The 23,500-nt window shown below is 38.4% G+C and overlaps 1 protein-coding gene across 3 annotated transcripts in view; it reads left to right on the top strand.

Moving 5' to 3' along the window:
• Positions 1 to 2,184: 2,184 nt before the first annotated feature.
• xrn2 (5'-3' exoribonuclease 2) overlaps positions 2,185 to 23,500 on the top strand; it is a 43,017-nt gene continuing 21,701 nt past the window's right edge. For all 3 annotated transcript variants that reach the window (XM_008291885.1, XM_008291884.1, XM_008291883.1), the window contains exons 1-22: positions 2,185 to 2,388; positions 3,519 to 3,646; positions 3,948 to 4,059; positions 4,886 to 4,997; positions 5,840 to 5,898; positions 6,015 to 6,104; positions 6,281 to 6,353; positions 6,745 to 6,795; positions 6,992 to 7,149; positions 7,599 to 7,673; positions 7,947 to 8,080; positions 9,918 to 9,975; positions 10,195 to 10,302; positions 10,455 to 10,499; positions 11,089 to 11,220; positions 11,864 to 11,908; positions 13,783 to 13,877; positions 16,261 to 16,396; positions 22,050 to 22,157; positions 22,462 to 22,551; positions 22,708 to 22,780; positions 23,131 to 23,214. In XM_008291885.1, the coding sequence (XP_008290107.1) occupies positions 2,314 to 2,388; positions 3,519 to 3,646; positions 3,948 to 4,059; positions 4,886 to 4,997; positions 5,840 to 5,898; positions 6,015 to 6,104; positions 6,281 to 6,353; positions 6,745 to 6,795; positions 6,992 to 7,149; positions 7,599 to 7,673; positions 7,947 to 8,080; positions 9,918 to 9,975; positions 10,195 to 10,302; positions 10,455 to 10,499; positions 11,089 to 11,220; positions 11,864 to 11,908; positions 13,783 to 13,877; positions 16,261 to 16,396; positions 22,050 to 22,157; positions 22,462 to 22,551; positions 22,708 to 22,780; positions 23,131 to 23,214 (2,041 nt within the window). In that variant the 5' untranslated portion in view covers positions 2,185 to 2,313. The remainder of the gene's footprint in view (positions 2,389 to 3,518; positions 3,647 to 3,947; positions 4,060 to 4,885; positions 4,998 to 5,839; positions 5,899 to 6,014; positions 6,105 to 6,280; positions 6,354 to 6,744; positions 6,796 to 6,991; positions 7,150 to 7,598; positions 7,674 to 7,946; positions 8,081 to 9,917; positions 9,976 to 10,194; positions 10,303 to 10,454; positions 10,500 to 11,088; positions 11,221 to 11,863; positions 11,909 to 13,782; positions 13,878 to 16,260; positions 16,397 to 22,049; positions 22,158 to 22,461; positions 22,552 to 22,707; positions 22,781 to 23,130; positions 23,215 to 23,500) is intronic.

The following is a 23,500-nucleotide window of genomic DNA, read 5'->3' as shown; positions in this document are numbered from 1 at the left end:
TGAAATACTCAAACAGAGGCTTCGGGTGAAATCCTGCACCAAGTTTGTTTTGATAAAATTCATTTTCCACTTTTCCTCAACAAGGTATTTATGGAAATGAGTGTGCAGTCAGAGAAAGGCCAGAATCATCTTGCCTTTTTTTCCCCCGCCATGAATTCAGTGAACATATCATCTCCAGCTGACAAAATGTATTTGGGTGTCACATTCCAGAGCTGTAACACCAGCGTCTGCTTTCACGGCTGCTATTTGCATCAGATTTCCCTTCATCTCCTCGGTTTCTCTCCACAAACACTGAAATGACGGTTCATCCTATTACCTGCAACTCTAGCGTAAATGTTTATGGAAATGGCTCATCGGAGCAGGCCAAGTGTTTTCCATCAGCGGCTCTTTGCAGTAATAATACTGCAGTGTTGATGTCAGACCCGCCCTGCCTGAAGAGGGGAGGCTAATGGCCCCTTTCCCCCCCTGCACGAACTAGTGAGTAGAGAAGGGAGGAAAAAAAAAAAATCTAATTCACCTTAAATGTGGTGCTGCAGGGTTGGGAAGCGAGAGGGCATCTGTTCAGAGAGTCCCCATTAAAGGAACATCATGTAAGATCAACCACAGTGCAATTACAGGGAATATGGACACGAGTGAGAGTCTGCAAGGCTCACACGTCTCACACACTTGTTGGCTTTTGGTGGCTTGTTGTTCAATGCAACATTTGAATTTCAGCCTTTATCTTTAACTAAAACAACAACAACAAAAATAATAAGAATTATTAAGAGCTTGTGGTCATTTTTATTGTAATTATTTATTTGTATTTAGTTAATCATTGTTGACTCTTTAATGGAGGATGTCTTTGTTGATTTTAAATCTTTGACTTTGTTCCTGCTAAAGCATTTTTCTGAAATCTTAGTTTTTAATATTTATCACATTTTTGCTACTTAACCTGTCTGCTGCATCTGTTTCCCTTTTCTGTCTTCAGGCTTTTTGTTTAGGTGAAGCTGTAAATTACTACAATTACATGACAAAATATTTGAAGCTAACAGGGGTGTACAAATTAGACATCTGAAATCTTGCATCTTACTTTAGATATTCGTGTTGGAGTAAATGAAGCTTCAACTGTACAGAATCCCTGAATCAGAGGATAAAGGATTGTACTCATCAGAAAAGACCATATTATAAAATAAAAAATAAAACTGATATTATATACTTTTACTAAAAAACAGAAATTACTACATAAATGAGCAAGATTTTCTAAAGTGGCAGATTTCTTTTGGATGCTGCAAATGTTTAAAGAGAAAAATATTTTATAGTGTAGGATTAGCTACTCAAACTTACTCCTGTAGCTATGAAAATAAAACATATAATAATATAACAATACATAAAATTACATATTCAGAATATAGAATGAGTCAAGTGAGGCATCTGGAATATTTTAGCAAAAAAAGCTGTTAATAACAGGCACAACTGATGATAACAACAATAAGTTGAGGAATTTGTGAATGCTTTAACAAAAAAAAAAGGACCAAAAGTGGAAAATAAATGTCCATTTAAACTGATAATTTAACCCCAAACCCAATATGATTTAGATGCTTTTCTGGTTGAATATGTGCTGAATATTTAGATGGATTTACAGAATAGACTGCGAACGTCTGTGGTATTGTAACTGGTGTTGTGCCAAGAACTGATCATGTTCTTCTTCTTGACGCTGTACTGTCCAGTTTATACATGTCTACAGCTGTTTTTATCCAAATCAAACTGTCTAAATACTCATACCTTTATTATATGTGACCATAGCAAAGGTGTGTATTTGTGAAACTTGACTGTTTTTTGTAACAATATAAATGTGAAAAAAAGTGTTGTCAGTTTATAGTGTAATCAGGCCTTAGATTGAGGATGATTAAAAGTAAAACTACACTACTGCTTTCTATGATCAGACTGAATGTATTTTGTATGTTTAATAGCTTTGCTTAGACTGCATTGAATATGATTTACAGATGGGTTCAATGAGAAAATAAAGAAACTCTGTCTTTTCCAATCATTCTCTGATCTATAATCATTCAAATATATTCCTAATGAATGAAATCAAGTTATTCATTTCACTTTTTAGCACCACGTGGCCGCAGGGGTCGCAGTTGGCGCACGCGGCTCTCCGAAACGCTCCGGAAGCAGCCGATAAGACCCGGACGTAGTACACAATGGCCGTGGCAAACAGCATGTAGCCGAAGTCTTCTACTGCTAGTCTTGTGTTTTAATTGAGCTATTTTATCCGTTTCGTACGAGTTCACATTTTATATAAGCTAACAGATTAACGAGTATTTACCGGAGATGGGAGTCCCGGCGTTTTTCCGTTGGCTCAGCCGAAAATATGCGTCAATTATTGTGCATTGTGTTGAGGAGAAGGTAAGTGGGTAGCATGTTAGCTAGCAGCCTGCTCAGTGAACGTTAGCTGGAAGCTTTGAACGCCTTTACTTCTGAATTCGTCTCGTTTACGGTCAGCGGTCCACCAAGTGTCTGTTTAAGCGGGAAAGCCGTGCATGCCGAGCTTCATTCGGGTTTTCTGAAGTGTTTTCTGTTTTGCTAACACGTTCACTGACGCTGAAAACAACGGAACTTTGTGTTTACTTCTCACGAGACTGTAAACAAAACGGCGCGCGTCTTCAGTAACTTCAGCCTGCAAACCAAACACTGCAATGCAAGGACAGCTTTACCTTTTTATTATTTTTACCTTTTTGCAAAATGGGGCTGAAAATGATATCCAAATGTTGCCATGTTGTTAGAAATTGAGTTTCCTTGGGGATGCTTATTTTTTAACCCATGACTGAAACACAGACAGGTTTAAAGTCAAATGTGTTTTTCAGATATAATTATCTATTATGAGTAGTGAATGCTCAAACTATGAAATATGAAATCTTTTTTTTCTCTCTATAATCTTAATGCGTTTATTTTTGGTTTCTGGTGTTTTACTTGTGTCTTGGACTGCGTTAGTCTCCCAGTTCATGTTCATCAGGAACTGTCATCACTTTGAACTGCATTCAAGGAGCCACATGAGTAAAGTTTGATTTAAGGAAAACATAAAACATACTGTTATACAATTAAGGAAGTGAAAGGATAGAGGTTGTGTCTTCAAGCATTTGCTAAGTGCATCGTTAATGTGTGTTGTCCAGGCCTTTGCTAATAATACTAAAGAAGTCTGCAGCCATTGATCATTTTTAATATTGAATTATCTGTTACTTTGTTGTGCACAAATTGCTGGTAGATAGTGACAAATGTCTCTTGGAGTTTCCCACAGAGCAGCTGCCATCTTCAAATGTCGTGTTTGACCGAACAGAGTTCAAAGAAAGAAAGTTTAACACAGCAAAAAAAAATGATACTTCTGCCTAAAAATCAATTTGGGGATCATCAAAATAGTTGCAGATGAATTCAGCAGTAATTAGTCGACGAACTTGAATCATTGCATGTTGGATAACAGAATGGTTTTCTATCTGTCTTCAAACAAACTGATTTGTTTGTGTCCTATTTTGTCTTCACAGGGCAAGGAGTGTAATGGAGTTCGTATTCCTGTTGATACCACCAAACCAAACCCCAATGAGGTGGAATTTGACAATTTGTACTTGGACATGAATGGGATCATTCACCCTTGTACACATCCAGAAGACAAGTAAGAACCATAAAGTTTGGACATTCATTGCACTGTTTTCTGTTTCGTTCAGCTTTGACAGATTTTCCCTTTCCATCATGTATTTAAGGCTTCTGTAAAAGCAGAGGTTTCGCTTGTGTGTGAAGAAACGAAGTGCAAATTCCATTCAGAAATGAGCTGGTTTTTACTGGCTAACTGTGTGTGCATGTTCATTCAACTGTTTCCAGAAAATGTGAATTGAATTTGACATATGTCAGAGCTAAATAATGTGTTATACTAAGATAAACGCTAGTAAGCCCACACTCTGTCTCTTCCACCACAGACCTGCTCCCAAAAATGAAGACGAGATGATGGTCGCCATTTTTGAGTACATTGACCGCCTTTTCAATATTGTGCGTCCCAGGAGAGTTCTCTACATGGCTATTGATGGAGTGGTAAGTTTTTATTTTTACAGTAACACAGAAGTACAGCCTGAATACAGTTTGAGTTTCAACAGCATTAATAGTGCATTTAGAAAGAAAGGAGTCCAACCCAAATTTTATCAGCAACTTTCATTATGACTTACTGTTTTCAGTGTGGCTATGGATGTTACTGTTTTAATTATCTGCTAACCTGATGGTTTTTAAAGAGATATACATCTATTGCTGTGCTTATATCTTAAAAGTAAATTTGACATCTTAATCTGTCTGACCAATAGTCCAGCATCCACAAAAAAATCAGAGGAAATTGATTATTTGTCTAATTCTTGTCTATAAAAATGGCAAAATAGCTGGAGATGTTCTAATCAGCATTTGGCAAGTGTTGATTTCCCTTCTTGTTAATAGCTCTGTTTAAGGTAAAGCTGTGTCTGTGTAACCTTGAGTCCTCTTTGTGGGAGAGCAGGTAGATGAAATCAAAGACATGATCACAGAGAATATATTTAATATGAGTTATAAATCATTTGCATAATACATAGAACAGAGTTTGATGAACTACTTTTTCTCTCAGTGGTGCTTTCACTTTGGTTAATTAATGTTGTGTCATTAGATATAGTTGGATTGAATGCTCACACCTGCCAGTCATGATGGACAATAAATGAGAAGCTTTACAAGTTTTTTGTTCCTTCAGTCTGTTCCATTACTGTTTGGTCCAACACAGGATCCGATTGTTACGCGCCTCAGTGTCCTAACTATTCAGAATAATGCAGTGTTTTGACTTTTGGTAGGTGTGACAACAGTTTTGATGGAAATCTAATCTTAACATCGGTTTGCCTCTGCTCAGGCTCCTCGTGCTAAAATGAACCAGCAGCGCTCTCGGCGGTTTCGTGCCTCCAAAGAAGGAGTAGAGTTGGCCGAGGAGAAGGGCCGCATGAGGGAGGAGATCATCCAAAAGGGTGTGTGATGTTTACCTCTTTACACTGCTGGATCCTAAATACTAAGAATATGTTTATTTCCACATCCTTCACATCACACAAATTACACAATTTCTCTGTGTTGTTATGCCTCCACACTGGCGACAGCTTTGGATGGAAGCATTATGTTTTCTTGTTGTTCATGCAACCCCTTTCTTGTTAACGGGATATCTTGACAGAGGTGTTAACTTACTGAGACTTACTGATGAACTGTTTCGATTTTGGTGGTCAAAAATCCTTGTCCTATTCTCGTGAATACAATACGTCAGGGACACATGGAGAGAAGTTCATGACATCTGGCCCAAATCTTCACTTAGACTCAAGACTGAACTGATTAGCAAAAGATGGTCAAAGATCCCTCTGACCTCACAAAATACATTTCTAGCCATTGAGAATTTTTAAATATAATATTTATATAGAAAATAAAGATCTAAAAATATAAATATTATACAATGCTGAACTGCTCTCTGATTGGTTTGCAAAAGCATAGAACCACAAGGCAGTAGTTCTTAGTATTTAAATATGCGCCACAGTCTTCGTCCTTTTGAATCTCTTGTGCACAGTTGTTCCGTGGGTCTGAAGTATAGTTTACACACACACTGAGAGGAAACATGCTTTTTCCTGTCAACCCTCTTAGCGCAGGACAACAGTCAGTGGCTAAAGTAAATGTAAAGTCCTGAATGAAGCAGACAGATGCACTTACCGCCCACTTTGCACCCGTTTTATACAGTGATAGATACGTCACCGTGTATCTGATTGATCTGTCTTTTTTTAGTATTACAGTCAATTCTCAATGTAAACGTGCTTGTTTTCTTCCCCTACAGGAGGTTATCTTCCACCTGAAGAGATTAAAGAGAGGTTTGACAGCAACTGCATCACTCCAGTACGTGTGCTACATTCGCTAGCAGTTTTAAATAACTTTTATTTGCTTGGAATGACAGAAATACAGATTTGTCTTTGAATATATCATTTGAATGGTGACTCGAACTGTTTCTGCAGGGAACAGAGTTTATGGACAACCTGGCACAATGTCTTCGATACTACGTGGCAGACAGACTCAGCAACGATCCAGGATGGAAGAATGTTGTTGTGAGTGTAACGTCGCTGCTCAGGCTTTGAAATACTGACAAATGTTTCCAGTTTATCTTCTTGTTTCTCGACTTAATTAAAAACAAAATGCGTTCCTTTATTTAAGCTATAGTTTTGTTTTCAGCTCTCATTGTAAGTGTTCATAGTTACTAATCTTTAGTTATTTGTTTATCCAGGTTTTCCTGTCTGATGCCAGCGTTCCAGGTGAAGGTGAACACAAGATTATGGACTTCATCAGGAGGCAGAGAGGTACAGCTGCTGCGCACCGTTTAACTTTAGTGAACATTTTATTAAAGCACCCACACTTCAACACTGCACATGACATTTAAAACTTTAGAATAGACCAAGTAGTCAAAGGACGGCAAAAAATACTGTAACAAGCAAATATGAGGGACATCTATCAAAGTGGGTACATATAAAGGATCACACAAGATCACAGATGATTTGCAGCGGACAGAATTTAATCAGACTTGACAGACTGAACACAGAAGTGCTGTTGAATATGATGTCGACTCTAATCTTCTGGTCCGACTAATGATTTGTCACCTTTGATGAATATAAGTCAAGTGTAAACCTTGATTACACACAAAAACACTGTCTGATATTCTGTTGACTCACTGTTAATGGTCCACTTTGACAGCTCAACCCAACCATGACCCCAACACACACCACTGCCTGTGTGGAGCCGACGGTAAGCCTTTAAGTCCTCCCCTTTAAATCCAGAATAAGAATCAAACGAGTGCACTTGATGTAAACAGTTTACTTTATCTAACCTGATCGTCAGCCTGAAGCGACCTTGTGTTTCCGTCTGACGGACTCATTTACATCTTACTAAGCCGGCATCGTTTTCATCTCGTTGAAGTAACGTTTTTTTCTTTTCGCGTCAGCTGACCTGATCATGCTGGGCCTGGCCACACATGAGCCAAACTTCACCATCATCAGGGAAGAGTTTAAACCCAACAAACCCCGACCCTGCGCTCTCTGTGGACAGATGGGTCACGAAATCAAAGACTGTCAGGGTGTGGCCAGAGAGAAGAAGGGGCAGGTGAGAAAACTTTTCTTCTGGACTTTTGAAGTTCACGTTTTTGTGCTGTATTGCATGTCTTGCATTTGTATAATTGACCTATAAAATGTGTTGTATAGCTTTTGACTTTTGTAAACCATCGCAAACTACCAGAATTGTAGCTTAAACTCCAGAACTAAGCATAACATCTAAACTCACTTTTATGTGCTGTAATGAAAACACAAAGCAAATATGAGAAACTTTAGAACCCTACGAACACGTTTTGTCATTTTTTACTAAACCACTTTGTGATCATGTTTCCCACAAAGGCAGTAATTTCACATCATGTTACTGTGGCTCATTTAATGACTACGTCTTGTGATATTTAAAGACATGTGGTATCATGTATTTTAAATGTGTAACTCTGTATATCAACAATTTATCACCCATAATGTATAAAACCCTCTGACTGTTTTCTTCTTCACTTTTAGCATGACGAGTTTGCAGACACGGTTCCAGTGTCTGAGCAGGAGTTCATATTCATCAGACTCTGTGTTCTGCGGGAGGTTGGTGGTTTATGTTCACTTTGTCAGACTTCCATTCCTTTTAGCAGGAGTTTGTCTTGTTCATTTTAGTCAAAAGTCAACAAAAGTCAGGAGGAAGTAGAATAGCTTTTGTAAATAATCTGCTTTTTTTCTAAGTTGTACAGAAATTCTCATTTTTTCTTCTTTCTGTAATAATCCAAACATTGGGCCTTCCTTGAACTGAGTTAACTTCATGAGCCAGCTTTGGATTCAGTTACTGTTCTTATTAATCTTGCTGTCTCTCCATGCCTTCAGTACCTGGCCAGAGAGCTGACCATGGCCAGCCTGCCGTTCCCCTTCGACTTTGAGCGGAGCGTAGATGACTGGGTCTTCATGTGCTTCTTTGTTGGAAATGACTTCCTACCGCATCTTCCGTCCTTAGAAATCAGGTGAGCTTCAATTCATCTCTCAAACACTGCTTTATTTGTTGAAACTTGGTTCAGTCAAGAGTGCTTCACTGTTTATGAGATAAGTCAAGATTTTCAAAGGTCCTTTAATAACACTGAAGCAGCTCTGTTGTCTTCATTCAAGAAAATTCTAAAATGCACTAAAGCATTGTAAGTTTGACACCTTATATTTGACACTTCAGATCAACATCACTCAGTATCTGCTTCACTGGGACGGTGCAGAGCTTTTTCTCAAGCTAGCCTCCATTCTACAGCTACAATTAGTGGCTGTTATTATTGTTATTCATTTGCTGAATATTTAATTGTTTAGTCTATATCAAGGCTTCTCAAAGTTCTCACCTCTGTCCACATCTGGACCAAACAACAAATTATTTCAGACACGGATGCAAATCTTGTTATAAACATAATATATTAAGTGTCATGTTTTCTCTTATTAAAAAATATCTATTGATCAATAAATTGCCTAATGCACAGTGTAGATGAAGAATAATGTACTGGAGAGGATTATGCATTGTTGCTGTTATTACATTAAAGTTTTCCAGACAATTTAACAGCTCCTAAATCACAGATAAAGAACATGTGTGTTTTTTTCCCCAATACACACTTTGTCAAACTAGTGTGAATGTAAGAAAACTAAAATCAAAGTGGACAAACGGGCCTGTGCTTGGCACCAGCCCGATCACAAGAAATGTGATGTTTGTGGTGAATCACAGACTTGGAGCTTAAACTGATGCAACTGTTTTCATGCATCTTATTTTTCTCACTTTGCTGGAATGTGTTTTGACTAACTTGACTGTTTTCACCTTAAATGTTTGAATGATACGTCATTGAGTTTGTTACAGACCTCTGACACTGAATGAAGGTCAGATTTGACTCTTTGAATAAGGAGCCTTGAATCTATGATGCCAGAAAAGCGTTAAAGTTCCTGGCACTTTACCAGAGAAAGCATTTTGTTCCTTAAAATGCTCGTGTCCAAACTACAAGTATTTACACAGAGTTGAGTTTACTGTCTAAGAAAAGTGTTAAGTCTTCATATTTGGGAGGCTAAACAAGGAATGATTTGGCTTCAATAATTACACAATTAGAGTAAATGAATGCACATTAATTGTCAGTTGACGAGCCATTTAAAAAAATATTTTTTTAGTTATACTCTGAATCACTACAGTTCCCTCAGCAGCACGTTTCAGTTTCTGACAAAGACTGATGGTAGAAATAAACATTGTGTTTTATTTCTTCAAATAAAATGCACTGAAAACTATTGTAGTGGAACCCCGAGCCTAGAAGCCAAGTGATAAAACTACACATAACTGCAACATCTGTGATTTGACTCCAGTCTGGGATATTTGTTTCATGCCAAACATCCTTCGTTTCCTTTGTTTTCTGTGTTCGTTTTCAGTAGCTGTCAAAAAAAAGAAAGCCAAGAATCTTTACAAAAGTGAAAATATAACAATAAAATAAAAGCTTAGCCAGAGGCTGTTTTTTTAAGCTTCACAAAAATAGGGCTGTTTGCAGGACTCTCCATATACTTGCTTTATTATTAGTTGTTATCGGGCCACTTCCCCTTTTACCCTCCAGCAATGATGAGCCTAAATACCACTGGAAAAGCTCAGACTTTTCTTGTTGTGTTTAGCTACTGTTTAGTGTTTTTTATTTCCACAAAATATAACAGGAGTATATATGTTGGTTGGTTAGAGCAGTCAAAGATAAGCACATATTTGGTGAGTTTCATCCATTGTCCCATCCGGATCATTATTGAAATCCATGTGCTTGGTTCCTTTTTGGCTCATTTTTAACTTGTTCTGTGTCTGTTTTCTTACAGAGAGGGAGCGATAGATCGGCTGGTCAACATCTACAAAGACGTTGTGCACAAAACTGGAGTGAGTGTCATAAGTTAAGCAACAAAGTCAAACCCTTCTTCAAGGGATAGAGACAATGCATTCTGGGAAATCACTAAATTTCCCTTGGTGCATGCGTCCAAAAAATAAATTGCTTCACATGCTGAATGTTGAAAATCTGTCATTTTCAGTGTTTTCTGTCCTTTTTGTCTCTAAAGCAGTGTTAAGCTGTGATGTGACCTGTCCTGTGTTTCTCTGTAGGGCTACCTGACACAGAACGGCTATGTTGACCTGGAGCGAGTGGAGATGATCATGCAAGCTGTGGGTGTGGCTGAGGACAACATCTTCAGGAAACGAAAAGAGGATGATGTAAATATTCAGTGTTTCTATAGAAATCTTTGCACTACGTCATATAACGGCACATACAACCAAACTAGTTTAGTTAAAGGTTAATGAAAACTTTCAATGTTTTTGCTGTTACTAGGTTTTACACTGACAATGTCTTGTTTTCTTTCTTGCAGGAAAATTTCAAGAGGAGAAATAAAGAGAAAAGAAGGAGGATGAAAGTGAGTGAAGGATGATGATACTAATAAATGTTTCCTTTTAATAACGATCAGCGTTGATTGAACCTCTCACAGATTACTTTTAGGCACATTTTGTCTCCAGAGTGGTCGAACAGCAAAACAGTGACCTAAATGGAACTGAATTAATCAGTCTCAATTTAGCAACTTCAAAAAGCAGGAGAAAAGAGACAAAGCTAAAATGTAATGTCTAGATTTTTGCAGTAGATATTGTTGTTGTATATTTTCATAGCGTTGCATATGGCTGCAATTGGGTGACTGTAGGCATCAAGTTACTTCTTTAATTCTGCTGCAGTAAAATTACTAAATCAACATTTTCACTTGTGACTATTAATTGTGCAGCAATGCGTCTTCCCGTTATTGTTAATGGTCAACTTCCCACTCAGACCTCATCTGGAGGTACCGATGTCCCAACAGTCCAACTGATCCTGGTCCAGATTTGCTGCTGTTTTGTTTTTGAGTTGTGACATTCGTACAAATGCTGTTCATGATACAGTGGCTGAAGATCACAGTGACACCAATCATGACCCCGTTCACTGAGCATTGTTGTTGGTTTTTTTCCTTCTCACTGCAGGCGGAGCAGCAGGGTCCTGCCTATCTGACCACGGGCCAGTTCGCCCCTCAGGCCCTGGGGAGAAGAGACCGACCTGAGGCCGTCCACAACGCTCGGCACCAGGCCTACGACATGAGGATGCAACACAACAAGGTACCAGTTGTTGTTTACACTTAAATACAGTCGTGACTCGATAATCTGGCCCTTAACAATCCGAAAACCTCACTATCCTGCTGGTTTTTAGGAAAAACGAACGGAACCCATTAAAAACAGCCTTAACATACCGACAGCCTTGGATTCTGACTCCGACATGACGTTTTATGTCACAAATCAGGATAACGGCATATTTTCTGACTGAACAATCTGACAGATTGGCTACGTTCAGACTGCAGGACTTAATGCTCAATTAGAATTTTTTTGTGAAATCCAATTTTTTTTGTGAGTTTGTTCAGATTTCCAAATAAATGCGACTTGTATGTGATCTGCTGTGTGAACTTCATACGACCCAAAAGTGTCCCGCATGCGCAGAAGAGGACACAACGACGTGAAGCAATGTCTTATTTCACTAAATTATAACTTAGCAATTTTTTAAATTTATTATTACTTTTTGTTGTTTCTAGTTATTTGAGTGACTATTGTGAATGTTGCCTTTTCTTTAATGGAAGGTTATGAATACATTTGAGGACGACTGTAAATAAAGGACCAGAATTCCAACATTACAGTATAACCTATTGCAGTAGAGCAGTCATGATGAAGTGATGTTTTTTCTTTCTTTTTCTTTTTTTTTCTTCTCCAGGATGCTGCTCAGTCCCTGAAAGCCATGATGAAGAACGGTGGCAATGTGAGTTTTGTCAGTTATGTGACAGACATACAACACGAGTGTGGCTAAGATGCAAGATATCCTTTCATACCAGGAGTTTTGTTTATCATTCCACCCCGACTGGAAAACAGTGGTTTAATACACTAACTAGGTTGTTGCATAGTTTTCTATCTGCTTGTCAGAGTAAAAAAAGAAAAGTAGGAAGGGAAAAGTGTTGGATCAGTGTCAAATGTCCACAGCTGAATACATCTGTACTCCAGCAGTAAATCTTTCCATCAGCAAACTACAAAAAATGTGATTGTTTCCTTGGGCAAAAATCCCTAGATTGTTTAAATGTCATGCTATCAGCCAATTTGAAGCAGTGTCACCTTGTCATCTGGATATTTCCTCCACGACATTATCTACGTGTGGAATGAACAGCGGTCTGTTTTGAACATGGATATGCTGTCTTTGGTTGAGTTCATGGCCAGGGTTTCTGTTTAAAGTGTCTCTCAAGCTGTTAAATTTCCTGCCCTTGTACAGCGATAAAATTTATCATCCGACAGTAGCTGGCCATACATTAGCACATGAATGAAGAGAGCACAAAGGAGCCAGAAAAACAGGAAGGCTAAGTAGCTATGGTAGTGATTATTTTTCCTCTCTGCATCAGCGTCCTTCGAGCACAGAAAATGCACATATGTATGTACAGCGCCTTTACCTCGTGTTGCTGCAGGTAGTTGACATAACTCATTATCGGTTTAAAAAAACAAGTTTTAGACTTCCTCTGAGGTGTAACATTACCATCGTAATATGTTTGTCAGTAACATTTAAAATGCACATTCTCCTGAAAACCATTCTTTAATTCATGCTATAAATAAAATGCAGTGAAATGTATTTTATCTTTATGCCATAATCGGGTTTAACAGGAGTTTAAGTCTAGGGACATTATAGCTGCTATACTGTCGGTCTTTACAGCAACGTATCATCTCATTTTTATATAACATTTTTAAAAAAAATAACCAAATAATCTAATTTGCATCTGTTGTGACATTGAGTTATTCTAGCTTCGGTGTTGGGAGGTTTTGCTGCATCTGTTGGTTTTATATGACAGTAAACTGAATATTGCATTAGAAGGTGCAGACATGAAATGACACTTTGGGATTTTAATTTCTAGGCTGTTTAGTAGTACTGGTCCTTAAATAAGGTTTTATTTTATATATATATATCTTTTAGGTGACCTTACCAGTCAGACTGATTCTTTTCTCTTTATTTAAAAAGCCACAGAAAGAAGAGACGCCAAATGGCAAGAGAGATTTAAAATATAATCTCCACATTAATCGCTGAAATAAAAGACATTCACTTCCTTTTTGTTTGGATCATTACCTAACAAAGAACACCTCAGAGGGTTCGTGTAATTTGCTGTGAAAATTTTCAAAGTCCTCTGAATGTTATATATAAAATACTCTGCGTTTTCCGACCACACAGTCCTTTAAAAAGAAAATGCTACAGTTTTTTTTTTTTTTTTTGTTCAGTGAATCTGAAGCTGTTTGTCCTTACGGGCGGAACGGTCAAAGCTTTTCACAGCTTTTTGTGTCAGTTTAAACACTGCATTACTGCTGCTGTTCAAAGAGATAAGCCCGTCATGTACAGCCCAGCTTTACGGTCTCTGAAAATGCTACAGCTCACTGTTTTATCTACTTGTGCTCAAATGTTAGAGTCTATGTTTAGTCATGTTTTCTCTTACATCAGATATAGTGAAAGTAAATTAGAATCCTTAAGCCAAGACTCTTGAAGTTTATTAGAGCAGATGTTGTACTGATTAAAAACTAATGAACAACTTTAAGATTTATTTTCCACCTTTTTCTGGTCATGGTTTTTATTTCATTAGTTAATTCATTCATTTTCTGTCTTGTCAGTCGTCTGCGGGGCCCAGTAACAGCACAGAAAGCAGGGGAGTGAAGCGGAAAGCCGAGGACAGTGACAGCGAGCCGGAGCCTGAAGACAACGTCAGGTACACCTTCACCAGCCGGGAGAGGACAGGGTGTCGGTGGAGGGCAGTTTGCAGGACACACATCTCAGGATTTTGATTTCCAGTGAATACAAGCCGTCATCTGGGGAAGCGCCTATGGAAACTAATCGTTGTGTTTGTGGTGATTACGAGGTCCACCTGAGCTAGGGGAGACCTCTTAATGTCTTAAAGTGTCTCTGTCAAAATTGTACTGATGAATTGTGGAAGCAGGTCAAGACAAGTGGCTGATGAGTACCCCATTCACTTTTCATTTTTCTTTTAAAAAAAAATTGCTGCTTCAGCTTTGGACTCCCACAATGTTGCCAGAACATTTTCTAAAATTTGCAATTAGAAAAAAAGGAAACATGGCCACCAACATTACCCACAATGCAACTTGACCGCAGACAGACTTTAGTCTTTATTCCCAACGAAAGCTCAACATATAATCTATCAAAGTGGTTTTCATGAAGAGTTTTTTTAGATTTCGCTCAGAAACGTTTCTGTTTGAGTCTGAATTGAACCCAGTCACATAAAAATGCAGCAAAACACTGAGAAAAACTAAATGTCTGTTTTGTTCTGCTGCTCAAGAGTTCTGCTGTAAACTTTCCATTCAATTATTGTTTTTTTTATTAACAAAGAAACTTCAATCCATTTAATGATACACAATACACACGGTATAGTCAGAAAGTTTCAGTTGAAGAGAATATTCTTATATGAGATGATAAAAATTGGTTTTCAGTCAGTTTTCTCACATTGTGCTAAGATGCAGAGGAAGGGGAAAAAAACAAGACTTCATTTATGCAGGCCTTTAACAAAAGATGAATAGATGCTTTGGTAACATCACTACTGAACTGCCTGCTGCATCGAAGGCTTCTGCGACACACAGTGTTCAGTACATTAGAACCTTCTCGTGACTGACCACCATAAGCCGACCAAATGAAGACAACAAAATGATTGTATCAGATGGGCTACTGATTAGCTGTCTGCTCTACACACAGTGGAAACATGATTGAATGTCTCCACGTGGTAACTACAGAAAACAGCCTTAAACAATATTAACGTTTGAGGTTGATCAGTTTTTACTCCGGTGTTTTGATCTGCTGTCGTCTGTTGAGATATTCTTAAAACCGTTTATAGTTTTTATTTTGATCTTTAACACTTTATAAAAAATTACCAGCTTTGCCATCTTAGCCAAAAATGACTTTCAAATTAAGTGATGGGTGTGCATGTAGTCAATGAAATGCTTCTAAAATACATCTGTACGGATAAGCCTCATTCAGCAAAGGTTGCGTTAACAAACACAACCAGAGAGATGCACTCATTAATGCCACCGTACTGCAGCACAAGCTGTTTAACTCTCTCTCACACACACACACACACACACACACACACACACACACACACACTGAGCCCTCTACTGAGCAGCTCCCACTTCCCTCTGCACGTGATTAATATGGAAAGCAGGAACATTCGAGTAAATTCCTCTGTGACGCACTCGTCAAAGCTGCTAAATCCATTGGGCTAAATTGGTATTCATGGAGGCTTTCCTCTCAGGAGTCGGCGCTCCCTGCGGCCCGCTCCGAGGATCCACGACACAGATGCTAGACAGCCTTGATTATGTGTGCAGAACGGCATCGCCGCCCCAAATCTACCAAGAAGTCAAAGCCATTAAACTATTCCTGGAGCTTTTTTAGCCTATAGATGAACAGAGGAGCCTCCTGAAAACCATTTGCTTTAATGTGTTGTTTAGATTCACTTGTGTTACAAACATCTGAACATGTCGTCCAATAACCAACAATGGATTTACAGTTCCTGGTCATCAACAGCATTAGTGATGAGAAAATATAGTAAAGTCTTCTTGGGCAACAACATTCAAACAGTTTATTGTTAAAATGTTAAGCCATTTTCAGTCTGGGTGGGAGCAATTAAAAAAAACAAAACATGTTGTGAAGTTGTTGGAGGTGCTGTGATTCAGACAGAAATGACCAAAGTGTGATGAACGCAGTAGATTAGAGCACTGCTGTCACTCAGAATGTAGCTTGTTGTCTCCAAATGTGTATTTATAAGTCAGAAAGCTCCATATGCACCTGCAGCAAGTTTTAGACTTGAACTGCAGAATATCCTGTGCTGTAGTCTGACGGGCAGTGTTGAGGTGTCTTAATGTGTCATATTTCCAGATCCAGCGTTGTGTAACAGATTTGATCGGCTGTCTGGTTGTAGTCGTACAGCAGAGTGTGAGTGAATGATCAAACTGCACAGTGTCCCTTAGAGTAATAACAGGGATAACAAAAGTCTACAGTGTCTGCAGTTCATGTCTGTCTTCATTAACTAAAGAAAACTAGTCCCTTCATCTAAGTAAGTCCAACCACACCTGTGTGTGCTGCAGGTTGTGGGAGGAAGGCTGGAAGCAGAGATACTACAAGACCAAGTTTGATGTGGACGTGACAGACGAGGACTTCAGGCGGAAGGTGGTGAAGTCGTATGTGGAGGGTCTCTGCTGGGTGCTGCGCTACTACTACCAGGTAACACTGAAACCACACTGTAGATCCACCACTCTGTACACAGGGAAAAAAACACTGACGTTTTTCACTCGCAAAAGCCAACAACAGTAGCTCTGGTAATAACTACGTCCATCACAATTAATACACAAGTGTCTGGATGCTTTTTTTTTTTTTTTAATATGACTGTGATTATTCTGTATAATGATTTGAATGTTTTCCGTTCACCAGTATGAACAAATGGATGAAATTGACAGAAATGTAATATTTCAAACACACACAAATGTAATGTCTTAATCACATTTCCCACCATTTGTGCCTCTTCGTCTGCTTTGGATTGGTGGCACCAAGTGTTTATCTTGAGATGCTTAACTTGTGATATTTGACCGACTGCATTTCGATGAGTATCTGTTTACATCAATGTCATGGATTTAGCTGCAAAGCCAAACTCCACACCACTGCTGTGGGCATATTTGAGTTTTAAGCCAAATGAAAAGAAGACCTCCACAACTTGGGAGGTGATTTATCAGAATTGTGTGCTTAATAATTTAATCTCAACTTGGATAATGGACGGAGGTTTCAGGGTGACACTAAGAAAAAGTCTAAGGAGAAAGACATTGTAGAGCTCTGATGAATCTGCTTGCATCTCGCCCACTACATAGAATTGCACACTTGGGTTTGTTTAAAGAAAAAGACAAGACAAAACTAAATATATATGTATGTATGTATATATATATATATATACACATACATTTTTTTTTTCCCAGTGGCACCGTGATTGCACTAGAAGCTAGTTAAAACTTGTCACCAAAGACGTATTGATTGCCATAACTACTAATACTTTTGAGTAAAACCACAAACTAGAAACGCCACAGTGATTAGTTTTAAGTTAGATGAAGATTCAAATACAAATTCTTCAACAGAACTCTTTTAAATGTTTAATGCACGGTCCTTGTTTGTACTTAAATGACTTTACAACACACAGTTCTGATCTTTTTCTTGATTTAATGACTAACTTAGATTAATATGTTTACAAATAAGTGGGACTGAGCGAACACACATTAATTTCTAAAACAAGCATGTAATCATAAAAGATGTGACCATAAATCTAGAACACTCGCTGAATTTTAGCTGATGGTATTTAGAATTAAGGCAACTCCAACACTCTTCAGTCTTCAAGTGACCTCCCAAACAAGTGATGCAAAGTAAAGTCAAACTCAAAGCCAGAATGAGAAGTTGGACCACCCGTCCTTCCTAAGCAAACAACTCTGAGAAAACAAGGTCCTCTGATGAATCCGCTGATCCTCACATCTCAGCCAGTGTCGCTTCAAGCATCTGAACCTCCAAGCAGCTTCCTGACACTTTATGGTCAGTGGGCTCATTGTTTACTGCACCACAAAGTCCTGCACCTCTATGCAAACAGCACAGCTTTGGCTGCAAGTGTAAAGAACTTTAAAAAAAAATCTTAGGAGCAATGTGACAAAATTATAATAACATAAATATGTCTTTTAAAAGAATAATCTAAAGTTGAATTTCTTTAATTATTTATTTTACAAAAGCCAAAAAAACTGAATTAGCAACTTTTGTCCAAGTGCCGACAGCTGTTACTAAAACCAGAAAAGAAGACTGCTCCACGTATTCTATTTATGCTATTTGGCAAGGCCTGTTTACATTTATAGTTTATTTTCAAGTTTGTTTGTTCCTCTCGGTGTCTCTTGTCACCTCGTCTTCTCCGTGTAAAGCACAACCTGCAGCTCAGCCGAATAATCCCACAGTTTCTGTCAGGTGACTTTTGACCGTAGTTGATATAATCATGGCTTCTCAGTTGAGTCAAAGTGCACAGAATTTTTTAATTTATTTTTTAAACAGGATCTGGTACAAACTACTTATTTCTGTCATGTAGATTAAAGCAATTTTAGGTATCTACATTTTAAGCTTAGATTTGTTTAATTTTCTCTATTGAACCACGTCACACATGGTGCATTCAAGGACTGTGGGGAAGTTGAAAATGTGAATTCATGGCATTTCTGGATCTGGTCAATCGTGTCTTTAGCCCAGGTTGAAAAGGTTAAATTGGGAAGGCACTCCATAAACTGCTTAAAATGTGTCCATCACTGCTCTTGTAATAAAAATGAAGATTTTGTTGGATCTAATAGTAACACAGATGATTTATGCGTCAAAATTTAGTTCACAGAAAAGACATGTAATAGGTGATCAGTGTTTTTAATGGCACAGCAGTTCTTTTATTTGTTTTTAAAACCAGTAACGGTAAAGCTTCCTGCAGCGGTCTCTAATCTCTCCAGGTGTTGTTAGACAGTGTGATTCTACACTAAATCATTTTACTGTTGTACAATATTGATCTTTATCTCAAAATGAAATAATCAGCTGTGGGCCCTCTCCAGAAGAGTCGGGGCGCTTCAGGCTGAGCCGGGGGGATTTGTCCGAACTGATTGTGCTCTCAGTGTACGCACACTGTGTTGACTCCACATGCTCACCAATCCAAAGCCCGTCTCAGGGGGCCATTCTGAATGAATTCATTAGCGGGCCCTCGGTGGACGTGGACGTGTCTGCTCTCTGCTGCCGCACATTCACGGTCCTGTATGCCGCCGCAGAGTTATGATCACGCACACCTCGCCAAATGATCGAGGAAGACGGAGCTGGGTTTATCCAAAAACACAAAAGACGAGATTCACACGTCGTTCGGTATTTCAGTTTTCCGCAGCCTTTGTGTTTTCAGAGGTGCAGCTCTTCTGCAGGCAGCGTTTCTCATGCCGACAGTTCATCCATAAATTATTTCCTTCAAAAATAGACGTAGACAAATCCTCTTTGTCACGAATTCATTCATTTTCAGCAGCTTCACCACAAATCAGAAAGATTCTAACTAATAGCAGAAGGAAGTAGGCAAATGAATTAGTTTTAATACATTTAATCTTTACTTCCCACCACCAGTAATTGTTTGTGATTCTTCTCTGTGAATATGTGAGCAATACACTTTTGTTATTCCAGGTTTCCTCTTTTGGTGAACAATTTTACAAAACACTGGACTTGGTCGCCAGTTTATTAGGTACACTTTGCAAAAACCTTTTTCAACTTCAGCAGCCCCACCCTCAAAGTCACCAGTGACAGTTTTAATGTTGAGAGAATTTCTGATTTCTGTTGACAGTGATTTAGCGATCTGTGCTGCCTGTGATGCATTACTCAGTCAAGTGTAATATTTAGCTTCACTGATGTTAATGGCCTGGATAAAACACCTAAACATCTGTCAGGACTGGATTTATCTCATGGCTGTTAGTTGGTCACTAATGTTCTCAACACACAAGCTTAGAAATGCTTTTGTTTTTCTGCAGCTTTTGTCTTCATCTGATGTGCTTGAAGAATCCAAACTAATTTAATCAAACCAAATTTAATCCGGACTTCATTGATTAAAACGGAATATAATTTGTAAGATCACTCACGAAAGATGTTTCAGGTTTTCTGTCTAATTTAATGGACCTCCTAAATATTGTTTATCGATAACAGAAAAAAGCACAGTAACTTTTTGTTTGATTTGTTTTAAGATGCTTGTTTTATGACGGGCTGTTTGATTTCCAAATTCCAAGTTCCAAATCCATAATATTTTAAAATATTTTTTATGATTTGGCAAATGTGATCAAAATGTTTTCTAAAATAATCCAACTGTCCATCTGTTCTGCATTTACATCACACAAAGGTAGAGTTTGACCTATAATTAAGAATATTGACAACACTTTTTAATTACTGTGTTGTTGCAATCAGTATTTGGGATTTGGGACAAAAATCACAATTGATTCATTTCGCCATCTAACACGTTTTTTTTCCTATTGTCATAATTTAAAATAAAATTAGGCTTTGTAAATTACATTCATAAAGAAAATAGTACACTGGTCTGTTAATAGAAGGATTGATTAGTTAATAAATTGTTTAAATCATCCCAGTATATTTACTGGAAAGCCAAAAGATGGCATTCAATCACTGCTTGTTCTTTATTTTCTTTGATAATACGGTGGGTTAGCTTTAATTTTCTTTATCAGTTGCTCTGAAACTAAATGTAGTAAATGAGTAAAGTAAGACATTGAGTCTAGCAAATCATTTTTTTCGGTGGTTGTTGTGGTTTGTGGTCTTTGACCCTGCCAGCTTCAGTCACAAATGAATTTCTCCTCGAGACAAAACATTTTGTCATATTACCATAAATGATCTGTGCGATTATTTGAAAGTGGAGATCGGAGCCTCCTCTGCCTTTTATTATGGTAAAGGCCCATATTATCATTTGAATGACCATCTTTAATAATAGAGTGGTGGGCTTTAAAGCGAGATTGGCTGAGATGTGAGGATTGGTGGATTTATCAGAGGACCTCGTTTTCTCAGAGGTGGATTGTGGGAAGTGAAGGTCGTTCTTTGGTGTGAGGCGTGTTTGCTCAGGAAGGATAAGTGGTCCAAATGCTAGATCTGCAGGATTAGATTTTTTTTTCCCCCCTCGCCTCCTTCGTCTTTGTCCATAAACATTTCTAGAACACAGAGCTGAGGAAGGGAATCATTTTTGAGATGCGAGAGCCCCTCAGCAGGTGTGGGAGAGTACTTCGTCCCCCGAGGGCCTCAGGGTTCACGTACAGTCAGTTTTTCCAACAACTGGAAGGACCTTTGCTTTACTGTACTTGAAGCAGCGAAAACGAGCCCCAACAAAACATCAGCGTTTAACTTTGAAAGTGTAGCGGCAATGAATGGAAATGTAATTCTGGGAGTCGGAGCCCCTCAGCAGGCGTTTCACATGAATAAAAGACATCCTGTCTGATCAGGATTCAGGCTCGTGAAGGTTTTTAAATGTCATCACAGCAATCTTAGTCTGGTCAGATTGGATTTTAAGCTTTCTGCTGCTGGGAAACTTTTATGGAAAAAGGGCAAAGAAAAGCTTTTTCGCTCTATTTTCTAGCCTTGCTGATGTTTTTGTTCCCTCTCATGTTTCCCTGCCAAGACTTCACCTCAAGTCTGGCAGCATCAGCACCAACCAACAATTAAACAGAGAAAGGAAAAAAGGGTTCAGTATGTGATTAATACTGATTGATTAAAACTTTCTGATTGTTTTCAGCTATTTTTTTGTTATTCTAAACTGAACATGTATTGGGCTGTTTTAGGGAATCACATTGGGCTCTGGTGAATTTTAAAGGCCAATGTCCCCTATTTTCCTGCATTATTTGATTTTGAGCACCTCTAGGAAAAATATACAGTCTATTATCAGGTCAAGGTTTTGAGATGGTTATTTATTCTAAACTGGGAGAAAAGAGCTTTTAAAGTATGGATGCTGGTTTATAAATCATGACAACTTAGAGGAAAAAACAACATATCTGATCTGCTCAAAGCATATAAACCCAGCAGGCTTTAGCACCTCAGTTGATAATACCTCGAATCAGAGCAGAACAGCTGGAAACTGCTTGTAGCTGCAATGCCACACATATGAAACACACTATAGAATTATGTTTTGACTGCTATATTTGTCTGCCGTGCCAGCCACAGACTTTCAGAGGTTGGACTGTTTATTTGCTAAAACACGAGCAGCACTTGACCTTCATGTAGCAGATGTGTAATTTCTTTTGAAATATAAACTCTTATTAAAGTCTGTGTTTGTTTGAATGTTGATTTCTTTTTTTTTTCTTTTTTTTTTTAGGGCTGTGCCTCCTGGAAGTGGTACTTCCCATTCCACTATGCCCCGTTCGCTTCGGACTTCAAAGACATCAAAGGGATGTTCACAGACTTCGAGAAGGAAACCAAACCAGTAAGATGGATTTTATTTCTCCTCTTATTTTGTCTCACATTTTCTCAATGATGATTTTCAGTCAGTGCTGTGGGTTTTTTGGGGGTTTTTTTCAGGTAAATGATGTGGCTCATTTGAATTGTATTTCATGAATTAAACACAAAACCTAAAGAATTGAAAATAGTGGTAAACTGATACCCCGATCTTTACCTGTGGATGTACATAATCATCACTAAATTAGAGTTCAGTAAAAACTGACAACATAAATCTACTGCAGAGTAAATACGAGTGTGTAAATAACTCACATGTTGGATGTTCTGTGCAGTTCAAGCCACTGGAGCAGCTGATGGGAGTGTTTCCTGCTGCCAGCGGTAACTTCCTGCCCCCAACATGGAGGAATCTCATGAGCAGTCCAGTAAGTTTTAGAGACCTGAATGAGGTGCAGTCTTTAGAAAATTCACTACAGAGTGGAGACCTAGTGTGCATTTTAATTTGGCCTCACTGCTGTCATGTTTTTAAAAAGTTGTTGTGGTTGTGCCTCAGTTTCTTTCAAATTCTTTCTTTGATGCAGGATTCTTCCATCATCGACTTCTACCCCGATGACTTTGCCATCGATCTCAACGGCAAGAAATACGCCTGGCAGGGTGAGTCTGTCCCTTTAAATAACTGGAGATCATTTTGACAGTTTTGTTCCAGCAGTTTATCATTTTTTTTGCTACCAGGGGACAGAGTGGCTTTAGATTTGTAGTCAGATGTTTCCTTCCCGTTGCTGAAAAGATAGTAAAGTAGATGGTTTATTGAAGGGTTCGGGTCTCTCATTCCCAGTGTGTGCGGCTGAATTTATGGAGTGAGAAGTGAGGATGGGCAGCTATTACCCCCAGTGCTAGATGTGAAGCTTTGGGGCTTGGCATAAGTCTTTCAAAAATGAGAGAAAAGCATCAGTATAGCTCTGTATTTGGTGGCACTCACTCCATGCTTGTGCTTCTTTTTGAAGGTGTTGCCTTGCTGCCATTTGTGGATGAACGTCGACTGAGGGCAGCTCTGGCTGAAGTCTACCCCGACCTCACGACCGAGGAAGGTTAGCAAGAGCCCATCATGTAAAACTCAATGAGTGGATTTCTCTTTCCATGAACAGTCTGAAACAAAAGATGTTCGACACAGATCAGTCTTCTAAGACAGAAAGTTTAAGAATCATTTGCATTACAGTGAATTTACTACATATGAAGCAGAAGAGGTTGTTCTCATCAGTGGTAATTTCATTTATAAAAACAAAATTAGAAGTAAATAATTAATTACTTATTTCAAGACAAGATGTATGACAAAATATGGGCATTTTTTCCTCAACAAATTCAAACTATGTGACA

The sequence above is a fragment of the Stegastes partitus genome, unplaced genomic scaffold (assembly GCF_000690725.1).
Source record: "Stegastes partitus isolate 25-593 unplaced genomic scaffold, Stegastes_partitus-1.0.2 Scaffold767, whole genome shotgun sequence".
In the NCBI taxonomy this organism is placed as follows: domain Eukaryota; kingdom Metazoa; phylum Chordata; class Actinopteri; family Pomacentridae; genus Stegastes; species Stegastes partitus.
The sequence above is the reverse complement of the archived record's forward strand: the minus strand, read 5'-3'. Positions and strand labels throughout refer to the sequence as shown.